This window comes from Malus sylvestris, chromosome 12, assembly GCF_916048215.2.
Source record: "Malus sylvestris chromosome 12, drMalSylv7.2, whole genome shotgun sequence".
Taxonomy (NCBI): Eukaryota; Viridiplantae; Streptophyta; class Magnoliopsida; order Rosales; family Rosaceae; genus Malus; species Malus sylvestris.
The window spans coordinates 20939006-20958818 of record NC_062271.1 but is presented as its reverse complement, the minus strand read 5'-3'; the positions used below and the strand labels follow the sequence as shown (position 1 = coordinate 20958818).

Genomic DNA, 19813 nt, shown 5'->3' with positions numbered 1-19813 from the left:
GATGAAATAAAATCAGGGCCTAGAGTGTTTTCTTTTCTTACCCTTTGGCTTTTCCTTGGTTCATTAACAGTTTTAGACTGTTTTCTTTTCTCACATTGAGATTGACTAGTAGACGGATTAGAGAAATGTGTTTGATCATTCTCTTTTCCAGACACTGAGTAGTCATTATAGAATTTATTTTCTATAAATTCGACATCTCTAGACTCAACTATTGTGTTCGAGTCTAAATTAAGCAACCTATATGCCTTTGAATTTTCTGCATAACTTACAAATATGCTTTTAATTCCTCTTGGACCAAATTTGAATCTTTTAGGATCGAGTGCCTTATAAAAAGCTACACAACTCCATACTCTCAAATATGACAAATTTGGTTTTCTTCCTTTCCAAATTTCATAATGTAACACATGTGTCTTCATAGATGTAATTCTATTGTGTATATAGCATGCAGTAAACAATGCTTCACCCCATAAATATTTTGGAGTATTAGCATTAATCATCATAGAATTAATCATTTCAGTGAGTGTCCTATTTTTTCTTTCTGCCAAACCATTTTGTTGTGGTGTATAGGGTGCAGTTTTTTGATGTACAACACCATGCTCCTCACAAAAAATATCAAATTCATGTGAAAAATATTCACCACCTCCATCACTACGAAGGCATTTAATTTTCCTTCCCTTTTGGTTTTCAACTTCAGCTTATAGTGCTTAAAACACTCAAAAGCTTCATCTTTATTAGACAATAAATAAACATAAGTAAACTTAGAACAATCATCTATAAATGTGATAAAATATATTTTACCTCCTCTTGTTAAAACACCATTAAATTCACATATGTCAGAATGTATTAAGTCTAATAAATTTGTATTTCTTTCGGTAGTTGGAAAAGGTTTCTTAGTCTTTCTTTCAGTAGTTGGAAAAGATTTCTTAGTCATTTTTGCTTGAATACATGTTTCACATTTATCATTATAATCATCATTGCAAGCAATAAAACCAAGTGTGCGCATGTATTTTAAAGATCTAAAATTTATATGTGCTAAATGTAAATGTCATAAATGAGAGGAAGATTCATAATTTTTTAATCTTTTATATGCACCCTAATTTATTTATAATGTACCCATTCTTCTTTATTAATTTACCACTTTGTTATATGTGAAATGTACCAATTTTTTGGTAAAATGTACCAATTTTTTTAACACTATGGATACATTCTTTTGCTATTTATTATTTCTTGATTTTTACATAGTTTTTATCCATTTATTCAATCAAAATTTTTGAATTTTTTTATTGTAACCGTTTTTAATAGTATTATAATGAGGAATTTTAAATTTATAGGGTTATAAATCTCATAAAATATCAAACAATTAATGTCAAAACTATAAAAATATTAATATTAATTGTAATATAATGAGGTGTACAAAGTCAAGGGACTTTGATCAAACTTTGAATACCATTAAGGTTTTAGTCAAAGAATGTCAAGAATTAGGGACCGCATCCAAAGTATCCCCTTTATTTTTTAGACCATCTCCAACTATTGCATTAAAACTTAAAATTTTTGACCTAGAAAAATTAAGTTTTAACCAGAAACAATTTTTTTTTTGCTCAAATCACTTCTAGAAGGGGTGGATAACCATGACTTGTCACTAGTTGTTCCCCTTAAAAATAAAAAATAAAAACTCGTATGGGTTAAATTCTTAGCCCGAATTTACCAAAGAATGAATTTAGCCCCAGTTTGGCATTGCGGTGCTTAATTAAAAAGTAGTTTTTTTTAAAAAATTTGGATCCTTCAAAAGTTTGGTAACGGAAAAATAAAGCAGCTTTTTCTTGAAGTGCGGTGATAAAAAGTAGAAATCAAGAAGCTGCTCTGACCCTACTTTCAAAAACCACAGAAAACTGCTTCAAAATGAAGCATGCGGAGCTACAGTGAAGTTTTAATGAAATTTACTAAAAGGCATCTTTGTCCTCCATCTCTGTAATGTCCTCCATTTCTCTGTGCTAAACACCACCCACCCACCCACCAACCCCGACCACCCCACCCACCACACCTACCCCTACTAACACCATGACCACCTTTCCGAACCCACTGGTCAATAATTTTCACCCTTAAAAAACGCAACCCACTATAGCCGCAGCCCACCTCCTGTATTTTTTCTCGAATCCACAACCACTGCCAAATTCAAAACTACTGCCATGGACTCGCCTTCAGCAATGATGTGGAAGCCGTCGGTTCTGATCGATAACTGGTGAATACTCGCTTCCGTCTTAGGGGGTGATGAAGCCATAGCCCTTGGTGTCACTGAACCCTCACACCTTCTCGAATTTTTGAGCTTCGTCAACTCTGAGTCGCTGAACCCTCACACTCCAAACCTTATTATCACCAAATATGCATATGCTTTTGCTGCAATTACAGAATCAAGCCCGGCCAAATTTAGAAAATAAATTATCAAATTTGGGGAGATCATCTTGGTCTCAAGGGTGTTACGGTGGGGGATGGTTGGAGGTGTGGAGAAGGGTCTGGAAGATGTGGAAAGGGGCAGAGAGGGCAGAGAGAAAATTGGATGCTTCTAGAAAGAGTTACATTATGAATAAAAAAGTATAGCATCTAACATCATACCATTTTTCGTCATTTAACATCGTCACATCAGTTTTATATAAAAATTTATCAAACACTTAAACAATTTTTTTTTTTTGTTAAAAACGCTTTTACAAAAAAAAAAAGTTACCAAACACTCTACTGCTTTTTTTTTTACAACTATTAATTTTCACAGCACAACAGAATCAGTTTTAAAAAAAAAGCATAGCAATACCAAACCAACCCTTAGGATACTTTTTTCTTAAAGTAACTTTTTTAAAATAAAAATTATGTAGACTATTATTTCATTTAATTTTACGAAAATTTTAACCTTAAAATATTTAGATTCTTATAAATATTGAAAAATCACTGAACCGATACCATAAAACTCGCAAAACACTATAAAGAATATGAAACACATGAATGAATTATTATTTTTTAATTATTGTAGCCATTAGATGTAAAGTTGGATCGTTAAATTTTTTTTTTTAACTATTGGATTTGATTATATTAAATCTTAACCGTTGGATTCAATGAATTTATAAATACAAAACAAAAAAAAATACACAAATATGGTGGGTTTGCTGCCACCAAGCTAAGAAGAATCCTGACCTAAATTTACCCTAGAATAAGTTTTGATTTAAAACTCATTATTTGACCAAAAGGTTGAAGTTAAGGTTGATTTAAAATCTAAAATTAGTATAAATAATATCGTTTGCTCAAAAAAAAATCTTAATTTTTTCTACTACAGGAATTATCTTCCGAATACTATTCCGCCCCACACAACCTGATGACGAAGTTGGGCTGGCCTGTTAGTGTTATCCACCCAACTCCATGGCCTCTCCATTCCCTCAAGTTGGGGTGGCTTGCAACTCCACAGCCCATGCATCCACAAGTTATAAATATGTGAAAATTAAAACTAATCACATGAATCTGTGAAAAACTACAACCACCGCTGCAGAGGAGATAAATAATTAAAATAATAAATAAAATAAAAAATCCAGCCAAACAACATCGAAAAATTAACTGTGAAGAACAAAATTGATAGTTTTACACGCAATCTGTCACAAATATTCAATCACACTCCATTATATTCTCAAATCTTCTGTCTCTCTCTCCGGATAGATTCTTCGCGTCCTTCTGCATAAGCCGCCAAGGGAGAGAGAGAGAGTTGGTTGAGTACAATTATTTGTATATATTCGACTCTCGGATGGTGTATTAGGGCTTGGGGAATTCGATTAGGCTGTCGAATTAGGAAGAATTATTAGGCTTTACTGCTCTAAATTATTGTGGTTGTCAAGTAATCCTGGGGAGTGAAAGCTCTGGGATTACGCGTTGTTTGTGCTGCGTGGATTGGCTTGCTCGGTGCTGGAGTTCTGATACCATGGAAGTCGATTTGCCTCCTGAATCCATCCACATCAAGCATCGTGATCGAATCGTGCGGGTATGAGTTTTCTGCTTCTGATTATCCTTTTCTTTTTCTGTCTTTTTTCAGCAGTTAGTTTGTTGAATTATACGGTATTTGGGATACAATTAACTGTTCATGTGTAGTTGAAAGTTTGTTCCTTTTTAATTTTATTGATTTTTTTTTTTTGGGAATTATTGATCATTTTCCAGAGCTAATACCATAAAACTTGTAGAGTAATTGAGTGAAATTTCTGGGAAAAAAAACTACCTTTTAAAGTATATGTGCTTTTTTGGCTGTCTTTTTGTATCGTAATTTTACACATAAGAAAGGTTCACATTTATGTTTTTGCTTTATTCATGCCAGAGGCTTGCTCAATTGGGAGTGCCAAACGAATTTCTTGGTGAATATCAACGAGGGTTGGTTGCTTATGTTAAGAAAAACAAGCACCGGATACCGGAACTGGTTTCCGCTGTTCTACCTGCTGATGAGGAAGTGGCAGAAGTTTTAATTGAAGCTAAACCAGGGGCTAAGAAACAAGGTGTAAGCAGGAAAAATAGATTCCGTGAAAACGTGTCGTGGTTGCAGTGGTTGATGTTTGAGGGCGAACCTGAGGCAGCCCTGAGGAGTCTCTCCAAAATGGGTGTTGGGCAGCGTGGTTTTTGCGGAGCTGTTTGGGGACAGAACGATATTGCATACAGATGCCGAACTTGTGAAAATGATCCAACCTGTGCAATTTGTGTTCCGTGTTTTCAGAATGGGAACCACAAGGATCATGATTATTCAGTTATTTATACTGGTGGTGGTTGTTGTGATTGTGGTGATGTTACAGCATGGAAGCGCGAAGGCTTTTGTTCAAAGCATAAAGGTGTGGAACAGATACAACCTCTCCCGAAGGAGATTGCAAACATCGTAGGGCCTGTTCTTGATTGCCTGTTTGATATATGGAAAACCAAGCTGGTTCTTGGTGAAACTATCTGGCGGGAAAATGTTAGAGCAAGTGACCAAGTTGGAGGGCATAGAAAGGTTGCAAATGAGTTAACTTTTGTCGTGGTTGAGATGCTTCTAGAATTCTGTAAGTACAGTGAGAGTCTGCTAAGTTCTGTATCCAAGACGGTTTTAGCATCAGGGGATCTATTGGGGATTCTTGTGAGAGCAGAGAGGTTTTTGAATGACACTGTTACGAAAAGGCTGCATGAGTTGCTACTGAAACTGCTGGGAGAACCAGTTTTCAAATTTGAGTTTGCCAAAGTATTTCTGAGTTATTACCCAGCCGTTGTAAGTGAAGCCATAAAGAAATTAAGTGACTATTCTTCGAAAAAGTATCCACTGCTCTCTGTATTCTCTGTACAAATCTTCACGGTGCCAACTTTAACACCTCGTCTTGTTAAAGAAATGAACCTACTGTCTATGCTGATGGGATGCTTGGAAGATATTTTCATTTCCTGTGCTGGGGATGACGGTCGTTTACAGGTAATGCATTGATTTTTTGTTTCTTTCTTTAAGTGCTGTCCTAACCCCGTGGCACATGCCCACATGTGTGCCAATTGGATTTTTGTATTTTTTTTTTAATTTGAAAAGGTGAATTTACAATTGGTTATTTAAGACCTACTCCAACCCTGGGCTAAATGCCAAATATTTAGCCCAAAATTCCCCCCAAACACCCCCCAACCCAAGCTAAAATATTGGGCTAAAAGGGGAATGCTAAAGTTGGGCCAAATTCCCCCCCCAAATTCCCCCCGGGCTAAATGCGAAATGTTTATCGGAATTTAAATTTTTTTAGATTAAAATGTTCATAAAATTAATTTACAATAATCTACATATTTATTTTTTTTAAAAAAATTGATTTAAGAAAAAAATTTAGGCTAATTTCATTCTTTAATAATTCCGGGCTAAAATTTTAGAGTAGAAGGGTTGGAGCAGAAAAGATGTTTCTGGGCTAAAAGCTAAATTTTCCGGGCTAAAAAATTTGGCTTTTAGCCCAAGGGTTGGAGATGGTCTAAAAGAAAATTTCAAAGATAACTAATCAGGAATACGTGGGATTCTTCAATTTTTAGAGTTTTTACCAGTGTATTAAAAGCATGGGCGAGGCGTCCAAGGGATAGCCTGGCCTAGGCGTGAGGCATGAGGCGAAGCCTCACAGGTACCTAAATTTTTTAATATATACACTGAGCTTACATATATATTATATTAAAAAAAAAAGATTATTAACCAATAATCATCCTGAGCACATACATATATTATAAATATATATACACACATATATAGACATATATTATATTATATATATATATATATGTATATAAAATTGAGGATGAAAAGCACAATGAGCACACATATAACAATGCACGCAGACAACACACACATCCATTATATTAAAAATAAAAATCAGAAAAAAAGTCAGAGAGACAATAGTGCAAGGAAGAGGTATGAGGCAGTTAAAACCCTACCCAAAATTTGTGTATGAGAGTTTAAAAAAAAAAAAGGCCTGAGGCGTGCCTTCCGCCGCCTAGGCGGCTCTGGCGAAGCCTTACGCCCACTCCCTCAAAACAGAGGCGGCAACCCTCAAGCCCAGCCTTAGAGGGCGCCTAGGCGAGCTCTGAGGCAAGCCTTTTAAAATATTGGTTTTTACTGAATTTTTTATTTACTTCCAAATGTGATAACTAATTTACCACCAATTAAATTGTTTTCTCTTGAAAATCTAACTAGGGGTGGACAATTGTTGGTATTTTGAATGTTTCACTGATCTCCTTTTATTTATATAATAATATAATATATCTCTATAGGTTGCGAAATGATCGTTACTCCTCTGCACATTGCTTCCTTGTCCTTGCCACCTTCATTATGGAATTGATAACCCAACTTATAGATTGTGTAGTTATGTTTTAATCTAAAGTCATGTCGTGCTTATATGGTGTTCTAACTATGGTACTTTTTATGCTCCAGTTGTGGAGTTCTTTCTGTTTGTTTTTTTTTTTCTGTTTGTTTTTCCTTTTTTTGTTTTTCTAGTTCATTGTGATTGAGTACCTGATGCGTTTTCTTTTGCTTTATAAAAGTTCCTACTTTTTCATTTGTTTTGGTCTCATGTAGTAAAATTGTTGGTTACCCTTATAGGTTACCCAGTTGTCAAAGTTGTATGAGATCACGTTTCGTGTGATTGAAGATATTCGATTTGTTATGAGCCATGCTACAGTGCCCAAATACGTAACACGTGACCAGCAAGATATTTCAAGAACTTGGACACGACTCTTGGCTTTCATGCAAGGGATGAACCCGCAGAAAAGAGAAACAGGCTTACACATTGAAGAAGAAAATGAGAATATGCATCTGCCATTTGTTCTAGGTCATTCAATTGCCAACATTCATTCTTTATTGGTGGATGGGGCATTTTCTGTGGCTATTGACAAGATGGATGAAGACTCTCTTTTCAGAACATATAAGCAGGATATGGATGACATGGATAGCCTAAGGCATTCAGAAGTAGGATGGCTGTCCCAGGAAAGTTCTGCATGCAGTGCAGTGGGGAGTAGTAGTTCATTTGCGTGCGAGTCGAAGGTTTCTGAAGATAAATCGGATGCTCTTTCTGATTTGTTGATTCCACCTTCTGTGATGTGGCTAACATATGAGTGCTTGAGGGCAATTAAGAATTGGCTGGGAGTTGATAATACCTCCAGGACTCTTCTTGATGCCTCTTCTCCAAGTACTAGCAATTTCTCTGTTAGCAATTTTTCAGCATTGAAGAGAACATTATCCAAGATCAGGAAAGGAAAATATATTTTTGGTAGACTTGGCAGTTCAAGTGAAGATCATGGCAAGCAGCATTCATCACATGGACATAGTGATTGCAATATGAGTATTGACACCCAAAATGGCAAAAGTGCAGGGCAGGAGAGTAAATTGATGGTTACTGACGAAATTGATTCAGTTAATGTCTGCAATCCTGCAGGATTTGATGATAGTGCTATGGAAGTAGATGGTGCCATGGACTTGGATGCTCAACGCGTTCTGAATTTGTCTGATTGGCCAGACATAACATATGATGTTAGTTCACAGGATATATCTGTTCACATTCCTTTACACCGTTTACTTTCCTTGCTTTTACAGAAAGCATTAAGAAGATGTTTCGGTGAAGTGCCAGATCTGGCTAGCGTTACTTCTGCAAATTCATCATCAGCTATTTTCACTGACTTCTTTGGAAATATTCTGGGAGGCTGCCACCCATATGGATTTTCTGCCTTTGTTATGGAGCATCCCCTTCGGATCAGAGTATTTTGTGCTGAGGTTCATGCTGGAATGTGGCGGAAAAATGGGGATGCCGCCCTGTTACCTTGTGAGTGGTATCGTTCAGTTCGCTGGTAAGTGATTTATGCTTTATCTGTGGCATGCATTTTAGGGGGAAAATGTATCTCTTGTAATGATTGATTTTCTTTTCACTCTTTTTTCCCCTTTTATTTTCAGGATTGTCTCTTTATCATATGGTTAATTTTGCAGGTCTGAACAGGGTTTGGAGCTTGATCTGTTTCTGCTTCAGTGCTGTGCTGCCTTAGCTCCAGCTGATCCTTATGTTAACAGAATTATAGAACGCTTTGGCCTGTCCAGCTACCTTTCTTTGAACCTTGAGCGCTCTAGTGAATATGAAACTATTCTAGTGCAAGAAATGCTCACTCTTATTATACAAATAATCAAAGAAAGGCGATTTTGTGGTCTAACTAAAGCTGAAAGTTTGAAAAGAGAGTTGGTTCATAAATTAGCCATTGCAGATGGCACTCATAGTCAATTGGTGAAATCTCTTCCTCGTGATCTCTCCAAGTCTGATCAGCTACATGGAATTTTGGAATCCATTGCCGTGTACTCCAATCCCTCTGGCTTTAATCAGGGGACTTATTCGCTACAATGGACATTTTGGAAAGAACTGGATTTGTACTACTCTCGTTGGAACTCAAGGGATCTGCAAGCTGCAGAAGAAAGATACTTGCGTTTTCGTGGTGTTTGTGCATTGACCACTCAGCTACCCAGATGGACTAAGATTTATTCTCCTTTCAAAGGGGTAGCTAGAATAGCTACTTGTAAATCAGTGCTTCAAATTATCCGTGCTGTGCTGTTTTATGCTGTTTTTTCTGATAAATCAAATGATTCACGAGCTCCTGATAGTGTTCTCTTAACTGCATTGCACTTACTCTCATTAGCATTAGACATTTGTTCTCAACATAAGGAAGCTGGTGATAAGTCTTGTTATGATGGAGATGCAATTCCAATGCTAGCTTTTGCTGGGGAAGAAATTACTGAAGGGCGATACTTTGGTGCTGGTCAACAAAGCTTACTGTCACTTCTTGTTATCTCGATGAGGATGTATAAGAAAGAGAATGTCAACAATTGTTTGGAAGCTGGCAGTTGCGACCTCTCTTCTTTAATTGGAAGCTTATTAAAGAAGTTTGTAGAGATTGATTCCGGATGTATGACCATATTACAACAACTTGCACCTGAAGTGATTGGTCACGTATCACAATCTTCTTTAAATGGTGATGCTAAGACCTCAGGTTCAATTTCTTACTCTGAGAAGCGCAAGGCAAAAGCTAGAGAGAGACAGGCTGCCATATTGGAAAAAATGAGAGCCGAACAGTCTAAGTTTATGGCCAGTGTTAATTCCACTGTGGATGAGGGTTCAAAATCTGAGCAAGAGGTTTGTAAACTCAATATTGAAGATGACTTGGAAGAATCTGAACAAGTTGTTTGCTCTCTTTGTCATGATCCCAGTTCCAGAAATCCCATATCCTACTTGGTTTTACTTCAGAAATCTAGACTCTTAAGTTTCATAGAAAGAGGTTCCCAGTCATGGGAGCAACCACCTTGGACAGACAAGAAGCACATCTCTATTACCACAAACAAGGTGAGTGATCAATCTGGATCAAGCACTTTATCAAGTGGTTCAGGACCAGAACAGGTGCCATCTTATTCTTGCAGACAGTTGGTTCAGAATGCAATCACCAAATTTGCCTATCATGGACAACCTAGGGATGTTGCCGCTCTTATAAATTTTCTCAAGGGCCGGTTCCATGAATTAAGGAATATCCCAGTGCCACGTGAATCAAATGATGATATGGTGAAGACTTTATTTACATTTGAGACAATGGAAGACGATATGTACATCTCCATCCAAAAGGAAATGCGTGATAAGATACTTCATTCTAATCCTTTAAAGGATAAGGGATTTTCAACTCCTGAAGGGGATCAAGAAGAAACTAAGCATGCTGAATTTATGTTACTTGGAACATATATAGCTGCTCTTTCTAGAGAAACAACAGAGATTCCTTCATCTTCTGAAAGTGCTCCTAATGAAAGGGTGCCAGTAGATTCTTCTCGTCTTTCAGCGCGTGACGGATTTGGCCTGACAGATTGTGATGGAATTTATCTTTCTTCCTGTGGACATGCTGTGCATCAGGGATGCCTTGATCGTTATTTATCTTCGTTGAAGGAAAGGTAAATCCTCTCATTAAGAGAAATCTTCAATCCTTGGTAATTTTGGTTAGGAATTCTTGATCACTTCTTAATCTTAATTATGGAATTTTTTTTTTAATTATTTGCATGAATAGTGGAAGTTGTATTTTTTCAAATGCAAACACTATTAAAATATTTGTTAAGAGGGAGTGCCTTCTCTGTTGTTTTATTGATTGCTAGTGAGAGTAGTTACACCTTATGCAATGAACTTGGAAGGGCAATCCAGTAGCAGAAACTTTGGAAAAGACGGTTTCAGAATACATTTCTCTTAATCTCTTTGGCCTTGCTTTTAACCTTGCAAGTGGAGTTGTCTTGTTCTTTAGGAAGACCTGTGTGAACCTTTAATCTTGCCTTGATGATTTTTTATTCAGTTTTTATTTATTTTTTTGGTTTCTTTATTTGTTCTACAAGGGGGTATGGTGTGGTTTTCCAAATCGATGGTTGCTAAAAAATGAATTTCCTGCTTTTATAGTTATGATGCATTGCAACAACTAAAGAAAAATAGTAAGATATATCATACGCGTTGCTCTGGAAGGTTATTGATATTTTATTGACAATGGCCTAACTTGTCCCATCTTTTTTGTCCATGCAGGTATCTCAGAAGAGTTGTTTTTGAAGGGGGACATATTGCAGATCCGGATAAGGTACAAGGTTTCCCTGCATTTTTTTTTTCCAACTTTCGCCTGTAGTGAATGGATGAGGATTCTATTACTAACCTTGTGCATGTTTGTTCATTTTCCCATAGGGGGAGTTTCTCTGCCCTGTATGCCGTCGACTTGCAAATTCTGTCTTGCCCGCATTGCCAGGGTTTCTCCAGGTCACCAAGGAGCCTGTGCATTCAGGTGTTAATTCATCGCATGCTACTGGTCCATCGGTCAAATCAGTTGACGAAATTAATTCTCTTCAGCTTCAACAAGGGTTGGCTCTCTTGCGATCTGCAGCAGAGGCATCTGGGAAGGTTGGAAGTCTTAAAGGTTTCCCCCTTCAGAGATGTGGAAGAACGACCTCAGACCTTGAACCAATTTTTCGATTGCTCAGTAAGATGTATTTTCCAACTAAACAGGATAAGATATCAGGATCTGCCAGGGTTAACCACCCAATGCTTATGTGGGACACAATTAAGTACTCTCTACTATCAACAGAAATTGCTGCACGTTCTGATGGGAAATATGCAACACCAAGCTTTGGCCTTAATGCGTTGTATAAGGAACTTGAATCAAGTAGATTTATTTTGTCCTTGTTGCTGAAAATAGTCCAAAGCAGAAGAAAGAATTCTCTTCATGTCCTTCAGAGATTTATAGGAATTCAAAGCTTTACAGAATCTATTCTATTTGGAGTTTCCATAGACGTTCGCAATGAAACATGTGGACAAGGTATTCTTATTGCTACCAGTAAAAGCCATTTATTTCATATGTTTCTGGTGACTCTGTGAATATTTGTTTCTTGCTTTCTGAATCACTAATCAGATGCCATTCAGAATTACAATTAACATCCCTACAGTAAGACGACAGTTGGATTTAAGAGTTATTTTCCATCCTTGTTTTTTCTTTCAAAGGATGAATTTATTAAAGTGATTTTTTAGGTGATCAACACTCTGTTGAGCCCAACCTTTTACATGGCATTCTCACATTGGATTCTAAAACATTGCTGCATTTCTTAATGCAATGATGTGGTGTATATATCATGTCTGATTGGGAAAAAAAAAAAAGTTGAGAGAAATCTGGGATAAGTAGCACTATTCATTCGTATAATGGAGAATGCTGCGGCTGGTTGAATTCAAGTTTCACATGTGCAAAATTTTAGGTGTTATGCTTGCCAAAATTTGAAGCATTTTACTTTATTCGGTTAAATCCTCATCAATGCTATGTTTCACAGGTGCTATGCTGCGTATCTTGGAATATGCTGATCTAGCAGTATCGTATCCTGATATTCAGTTCTGGAGTCGAGCTTCTGATCCTGTCCTTGCTCGCGATCCTTTTTCATCATTGATGTGGGTTCTTTTTTGTCTTCCATACCGATTTTTATCATGTGAAGATTCATTGTTGTCCCTAGTGCACTTATTTTATGTTGTCTCTGTAGTTCAGGTATGTTAGCGGCACCTCTTCTTCTTTCTTTTTTTTATCATAATTCTTAAGTAGCATTAAAAACATCTAGTGGCCTAATTCATTATGGTGAATGCAGGGCATAATGACATATTGTGGGAAAAATCAATGTGACATTAGTGGATTAGGTATTGATGATTGCCTGGTTACTGACCTCTCTAAACTTATGGAAGAATCTGGAGCCACTCAGCAATTTTTCGTTTCAAATTATATTGGCTCTTCTCCTAATATCAAGAACATAGTTCGTAGCCTGAGTTTCCCTTATTTGCGGAGGTGTGCATTGCTGTTGAAGCTACTGAACTCCTGTTCCCGAGTACCATTCCATGAAAGGTATAATGTCTTGGATAGATCTCATGCCATTGGTGACATGATGGACACCACTTATGTCGCACTAGTGGAGCTAAATGATGTTCAAGAAATAGAAAGCATGTTAAAGATTCCTTCTCTGGATGTTATCTTTAAGGATAATGTGGTACGTTCAATAGCTCAGAAATGGTTCCATCATTTTCGGAAGGAGTTTGAAGTCCAAAGATTTCAAGGAAGCATGCACTGTATCCCTGCAGTTCCCTTCCAATTGATGCGTCTTCCCCAAGTTTACCAGGACCTATTGCAGAGGTTAGTTGAATTGCTTCTTGGTTTGTTACTGGAGTTCTTGTCTTTTAAAAGGATCTCTCGAGAATTAAAATTTACTCAGAAAGGTTATGTTTTTGCAGGTACATAAAACAGCGTTGTCCTGATTGCAAAAATATCCTTGATGACCCTGCATTGTGCTTGCTTTGTGGGAGATTATGTTCTCCAAGCTGGAAGTCATGTTGCAGGTATGTATTCACTAATATATGTCGTTATTATCAGATAAATTATCCATTTAGGTGCATCCATCAATAGAGAATGTTTATGCCCCATTGCTCCATCATTGCTAAATTTGATGTTTTATCTTAGGGAAAGTGGATGCCAAACTCATGCAGTGTCCTGTGGTTCTGGTACTGGTGTATTTCTGTTGATCAGGGTATGCATTGTGGTTCCTTTTTTTAATAATTATGTTTGGAATCCTGTCTTTCAGATCTTTTAATTTTGTTTGTATGTCTATTCTTGTTGGCGGAGATGATTAATTTTTTTTGCTGTAAATCCAGAGGACAACAATTCTGCTGCAGAGATCTGCACGGCAAGCTCCTTGGCCATCGCCCTACTTGGATGCTTTTGGAGAAGAGGTAATTGGTTTCTGCTATTGTATTCCTCTATTTCTTTCATCATCTTCCCTTGTAAACAATTTGAAATGACAAAATAATCATACCATATTCTAGTGAACCCTTGTCTATCCATCTTACTCCACTTGATTTTCTCAATTTGAAGCAATTAAGAAGAAAATGATGGTTAATATTTTTTTCGAGACTTATTTGTATTTCTCAAAAGCATAGTGCTTTTTCATGATAATTTCTGGAAAACCTTGTGGGGAAAGCAATGTTAGTGAACATTTCCAGAAGGGTAGACAAATTAGCTGCTCTGATCCTGGAAGTCATACAGGTTTGAGCCTAGGGTCCTTAGAGATATTTTGCATTATAGGACTTTTTAGCAAGTCATTCATCTTTATGGTTTCAAGGGCTTACTTGTGAAATGCCTTTTATTTTTATTGCTTTGGCAAGAGGAGGAATGGGGCATCGGTTTTTAGAGGATGTTCTCATTATGCCATCCACCCACTATAGTTGCATATCTCCTCTTTCAGTTTGGAGCTTTACATCTATAGAATGAAGCAAAAGAATGTTTGATACTGCATTTCATGGAGCTCCTTTCAGGCAGTTTAGATATTTCCCCTTTTCTGCCACTTGAACTGCTGTTTAATGGTATTCCTTTGCACTTGTAAGTAGGTCTCAGGTTCAACTCCCAAGGGAAATACCTAATTATGGCTAGCCTATTGTGTGGCTTAACTCAAATCTCCAACCCCCAAGTCAAATAAAAAAAAATAAAAAAGAAAAAAGAAATTTCCCCCTTTTATTGCATGCGGTTTTTCTGAATAAAATGCAAAGGTCGCTTTGCAGTTTTATTCTTCCATCAGCCCAAAACCCTCAAAAAGAAAATGTAAAATGGAAGACGAAGATGTTGGAAGTAGTACTTGTGGACACTCCTGTTCTAATTTGTGCTTTTAGTGCATTCATTGATTTCTAGGGGTTTATGCTTTCTGTGTATCATATTGTAAATTTTGTTATTGCAGGATGTTGAAATGCACAGAGGAAAGCCACTGTACTTGAACGAGGAACGCTATGCAGCTTTAACTTACTTGGTGAGAATCTTTTGCCGCGTTCTTAATTTTGCATAATGTTTTCTTTAATGTAGTAAATGTTGAAGAAACCCATTGTCACTCAACAGTTTATGGTAATCTCGTTATTCCCATTGTACCCTCATTACTCATTTAAGAAATAAATCTGAAAAAAAAAAGAGTTTGGCCCCCTCTCTCACGCTCCCTTCTACCCTCCACTTCGAGCCCTTTGCCTCACCCCCACCATCCACTTGGAGCCCCTTGCCTACCCCCACCATCCATGATTCGTAACTAAACCTTGTGTTGAAATTTCTCAAGTGAAGGGCATGTGTTGAGCTTTATCTGCAAGTTCATTTTGAAGAATCCTTAATTTATACGTTCCAAACTTCAAATTGAAACTATTTCTTGTTTTGGATCTGTTTTATGGTAAATGGTTTATGTTTTGCATGGAAGGTTGCTTCTCATGGCCTTGATCGAAGCTCCAAGGTCCTTGGACAAACTACAATTGGTTCTTTCTTCATGGTTTAGTTTGGATTTTTAGGTAAAGACAATCATGAACTTCATGGATGGTAGTTCATCATGTTACCAAGTTCCGTGTTAGTCCGATTTTATTCACGATGCTGAATGTTCTCTTTTGGCATCTCAGGTGGTATATATGTTTGACGCAGATTGATGGCAAAGGATTCTTGATAGCAGCAGAGAATATCCACTTCTGACAATAAATCTGGACCTTGGATCAATGGTTCAGTTAACTGCACATTGAGGTTAGTGGCTACTGGTGATCCTATAATTATTCCAATTCCGAAAAATACGGAACACTCTTTGTTCTCTTTATCATCACCGTTGCTTTTAGTTTGCTTGTTAAATCGTACTGTTACTAAATATCTTGTTACCTACACCGGCAGATGCTTGGGGTATTCCTCTCAGCAGGTTGAAAATTTGGTCCCAAGGGAAGACCAGTTTGTCGGCGGCAGGTTGTTCCATCCGTTGTTTTATGCATGTACAGTTCGATATGATGCTGAAAGCTGAAGGCTGGCTGCAAACTATCTTCACAGGGAGTTGTCCATCAAACGGTTGTACATAAAAGTTATACCATCAGTCATGAGCCACTGATTTATGGGTAGCGGCATTTGCATGCTTTGCGTAGGATTTGAGGAAAGGTGCCCCCGCTCGTTCTCTCGCTCTCTGTTATTTAATTTGTTAAAAAGCATTCTTTTTATCTCCAGAGAGCTGAGGGGGAGGGAGGGAGGGAGGGGGAAGATGGAGAGTGTGACTTGTGTACTGTTAATAGAGACTTCCAGTTGTTGAAAGGCATTTCCTTTGATTTCCCTTAAAGGTTTCCATAGCGCTAAAGTTTGAAAATAAAAAGAATTGGCTTCGAGTTTAGGCTAATATGTACACGGTACGTCCTTTTACGATAAAAAGAAAGGAAAACTAATGAAAATGGCTTGAAAACTTTGAGTTTTAATGATAAGGATAAAATAAAGGGTAAAGTGAATAGTACCAGGATTGATTTTTTAGTGTAAAAATGTGGTTTTTCGTTAAAGTGAACAGTACCGAGTGCTTTTCGTTAAAGTTCCCAAAAAGAATTGCTTCTTTCTTCATGGTCGGAAAATGAATTGCCATCAAATTTTCAGATGCTGTTCATGCTCGGCTCCAGGTGCTTGATCAAGATCTGAGTTTCGCTGTGTTTTGAGATGTGATGCGTTGAAACTTAACTAATTAAGCTTAAATGTTTTTTATAATCTTTTAAACCATTATTTTGTTTTGGAAATTATTATCACAACAGAAATTCCTTAAACCCAATTAAATTAATAAAAGCACCTTTTACCATGTTGAGTTTGATCGTATGTTCCAATTGGAAGATCGATCAAGATTTTTATTCGCCTTCCTAGACTTTTTAGTTTGATTTGGCTCAAACCAATTTTTCCTCACCACTAAGTAATGGTGATGCTCATCACCTTATTTATCATTGTTGAATGAGTTTAAATTTCGAGATCGGTGTAGTAAATAGACACAAATTTCAAAAAGTCGGTGAGCAAAAACTGCACCAAAAAAGAAGTGTGTTCATGGTACGACTAACTCATTAACATTTTATTGATGATTAAATAGTATAATCTTCAAATAAAGCATCACGGATCAAATCCCCAGGATTCAAAGGGAATCATGCTCATTTTAGCTAATCCATTTTGAATGAATACTAAGCTAAAAAAAATGCAACCGTGTTGATAAAACTTTTTTTTTATTTACTGATGAAATTATAGTGCGTTCAAAGGGCCACAATCATAGATTCCGCCCCAGACCCATAAACCTAGGTCGGGAACCAATGTAACCCTAAATCAAAAGCAAAAGACACATTCACTAAGCCCAATACTACCTATTTTCTACCTCTTACATGATATACCATCAAAACAAAACCAGAGAAGCAGCAAATTATCTAGTGAGAAGATTAGTGAGATTTCTTCCACTTCTTAGACTATTAGAATATGACCAGGTAGCACAAGCAAGAGCATTCGCCACGCGACTAATGTAGGGCTTGACATAAGCACATTGAGAGGTGAGAGGGCCTTTGCTTCCGATGTACGTGAGGTCCACGTCAGTCAACCCGACTCCATCACACGGTATTTTTCTACTGCACATAAGCTTGACTGCAACTGGGGTTGCAGATGAGCCCTTGATGTTGGTGAAACTGATGTCGCTTATCTTGACTTTGGATGGATCATCTTTTCCACAATAAGTGTAAGGGCAGTACTCTTGGTCTATAGAAATAGGGTTACTAACATTTACCATGGTAATCTCTTGAAAGTGAATATGCGAGGCAGTTGTAAATGTTGGAGAACCCGGCCATGTTTTGATTCTCACACCATTTTGTGTGTTAGTGAGTGTGCAGTTCTTCACTCTGACTCCAACCACGGGCTCTTCGTCTGGATACTTTCCTAGGCTCCCGATGCTTATGCCATGCCCTGGTCCACAAGTAACGTCGGTCACGACAATGTTCTGGCTACCGTCACCAAGAGAAATGCAGTCGTCACCTGTTCCAATTATTGTGTGATCAATGGTGACCCCAAACGATCTCCCGATGTGAATTCCATCTGTGTTGACGCTGTCTTCAGGTGCGGTGATAGTAACATATTGGAATGTAACATTGCGACATGCAAAAACATTGATGTGGAAATTTTTGCTGTCTAGTGAAGTTATGCCCTCGATCACTGAATTTGTGACAAAATCAAACCTCAAATTCTGCATTACGAAAACAAAACAAGTATTAGCAACATATAATTAAATAAACGATAAAAATCGACTAAATTAAACAAAAGCAAGGATTGATTACAATGTCCTTACAAATACTCTGTTGGACTGGCAACTTTTATATTTGTGGCAATTACTTTGGCCATCAAAAGTTCCACCACCAAATAAGGTGAGCCTGTCAACGTATTGAAAGCCAACCCAAGTATTCTGTTGAAGGAGTTGGCTGCTTTCTTGTGGAGCACGCAAATACCCTTGAACTTGAACCTCAATGGGAGATTTGCATGGACCATGTAAAATTGCTCCTCTTAAGTAGTATTCCCCTTCTGGAATAACAACTTTGGCTGGCCATGGCGATGAACAGGCATCTCTCCAAGCGTCAGCCAAAGCAAGCGTAATATCGCCGCTAGGGTTTCCTCCATATGTTGAATTTGTCACATAAAAGACTTCGGCTTTCGCATTAGCAATAGATGCTAAGAATAAGAACACAAAAGCCCAATAGCCAACTGCATTAAAAAAAATTCAAACTAAAACAATCAGTTTCAATTCCATAAAGTTCCGTATCAAATTTTCGTATAATAACTTGAACAAAGATAGAGTTTGTACCGGAAAACAAAAAATTGGGAACAAGTATATAACTTTCATATCGAATTTGGAAACGAAAGGTCATGCAGACGTACCCATTAAGTTAGAGCGACAGGAGCTTGAGGTTGCTTGAGAATGCGAAATAGAGCTGCTTTGCATGCTATCTGAACTGTTGTCAACAATTCTTTGTAACTTTGGATGGACTGTTGAGTTCTTTCAAGGTAGTAATTTGAGAGAAGGAAAACTGCATGTATTTATAGGAGTTGAATTTTCTTTTGAATCGAGAATGCTATGACTTAAATGGAAGTTTAGGGTAAGAAACAAAATAATATAAATACAATAAAAATATACGGTCTAGAATAAGAAAATATGGACAAATGGGTAAGAAGTCCTAAAAGTGCTTATTTCTTCTCTTGCAAAAAAGTGCTTTTTTAGGGAGTTTTTATCTTGCTTATTATTTTCAACCTTTAAGAAAAGTGTTTTGATTGTGTTGAGGCTCGAACAAGAAAATTTTCTGCTAAAAAGTTAATTAAGTGCTTCATCCCCCGATAAAAATGGGGTTAAGTGGGATATGCTTCATATCCCTGTGAAGAAAACGACATTAAGTAATGGGGGCTTTCCTTACAATGTGTAAATTCATGCCAAAAACCTAAAGAAGTTGGATAATACCCAATTACACTGAAATAAAATAAAATTTTATTTTATATGAGATATAAAAAGTTAGCTTTCTTATTTTTTGCAAAAGAAAAAAGTTAGGCCTAATTGGATAAATGATCCTCGTGGTGATATGGTACTCAGAGGATAGTCCATGTGGTAAAAAATTCAGATTTAAACCCTTGTGGTGAAGTCTGTTAAGAATTAAGCCCAAATGTGTGTTTTTTTTTTTTAAAGAAACATCTAGTTTCATAGATATGCAGCAAGCTCCTTTTGCCAATGGATCCGACTCTAGATCTTCTTTGCTTCATTACTTTTACAAGCTTGATTTTTATTGTAATAAGCCCATAGCCGAACAACTAGCACGCTTGCTTTCATTTAGTTTTGATATCAAATTATCATGAGTGAATATTCAGTTGCAACTAGAAGAAGCTTCGGCCATTAGGTACTTACTTTCATCGCTCTGCGCTCCTTCACAAAAGATTGTTGCACTTTATCCTTCAAGTA

At 37.1% G+C, this 19813-nt stretch overlaps 2 protein-coding genes across 4 annotated transcripts; one reads left to right on the top strand and one right to left on the bottom strand.

Moving 5' to 3' along the window:
- The first annotated feature begins 3532 nt into the window (after window positions 1–3532).
- Window positions 3533–16226, top strand: LOC126592896 (E3 ubiquitin-protein ligase PRT6-like). 3 transcript variants are annotated; one of them, XR_007612821.1, is made up of 15 exons: window positions 3534–4012; window positions 4340–5446; window positions 7088–8328; window positions 8465–10450; window positions 11061–11112; window positions 11214–11841; window positions 12344–12552; window positions 12650–13185; window positions 13284–13388; window positions 13510–13576; window positions 13701–13778; window positions 14777–14845; window positions 15275–15362; window positions 15468–15585; window positions 15727–16226. XR_007612821.1 is itself a non-coding variant. In XM_050258699.1 (14 exons), exons 1-13 carry the CDS (start codon window positions 3953–3955, stop codon window positions 15347–15349), a joined length of 6213 nt encoding a protein of 2070 aa, XP_050114656.1. In that variant the 5' UTR covers window positions 3533–3952; the 3' UTR covers window positions 15350–15371; window positions 15467–15585. The 3 variants fall into 3 exon arrangements, 1 of the variants encoding a protein (XP_050114656.1); XR_007612822.1 differs by lacking the exon at window positions 15275–15362 and having other exon boundaries at window positions 3533–4012; XM_050258699.1 differs by lacking the exon at window positions 15727–16226 and having other exon boundaries at window positions 3533–4012; window positions 15275–15371; window positions 15467–15585.
- Window positions 16227–17254: 1028 nt separating this feature from the next.
- On the bottom strand, window positions 17255–18790 carry LOC126592243 (exopolygalacturonase-like). Its single transcript, XM_050257965.1, has 3 exons — window positions 18748–18790; window positions 18164–18573; window positions 17255–18061 (listed from the first exon to the last, which is right to left on the bottom strand). Exons 1-3 carry the CDS (start codon window positions 18749–18751, stop codon window positions 17255–17257), a joined length of 1221 nt encoding a protein of 406 aa, XP_050113922.1. The 5' UTR covers window positions 18752–18790.
- Window positions 18791–19813: the final 1023 nt, after the last annotated feature.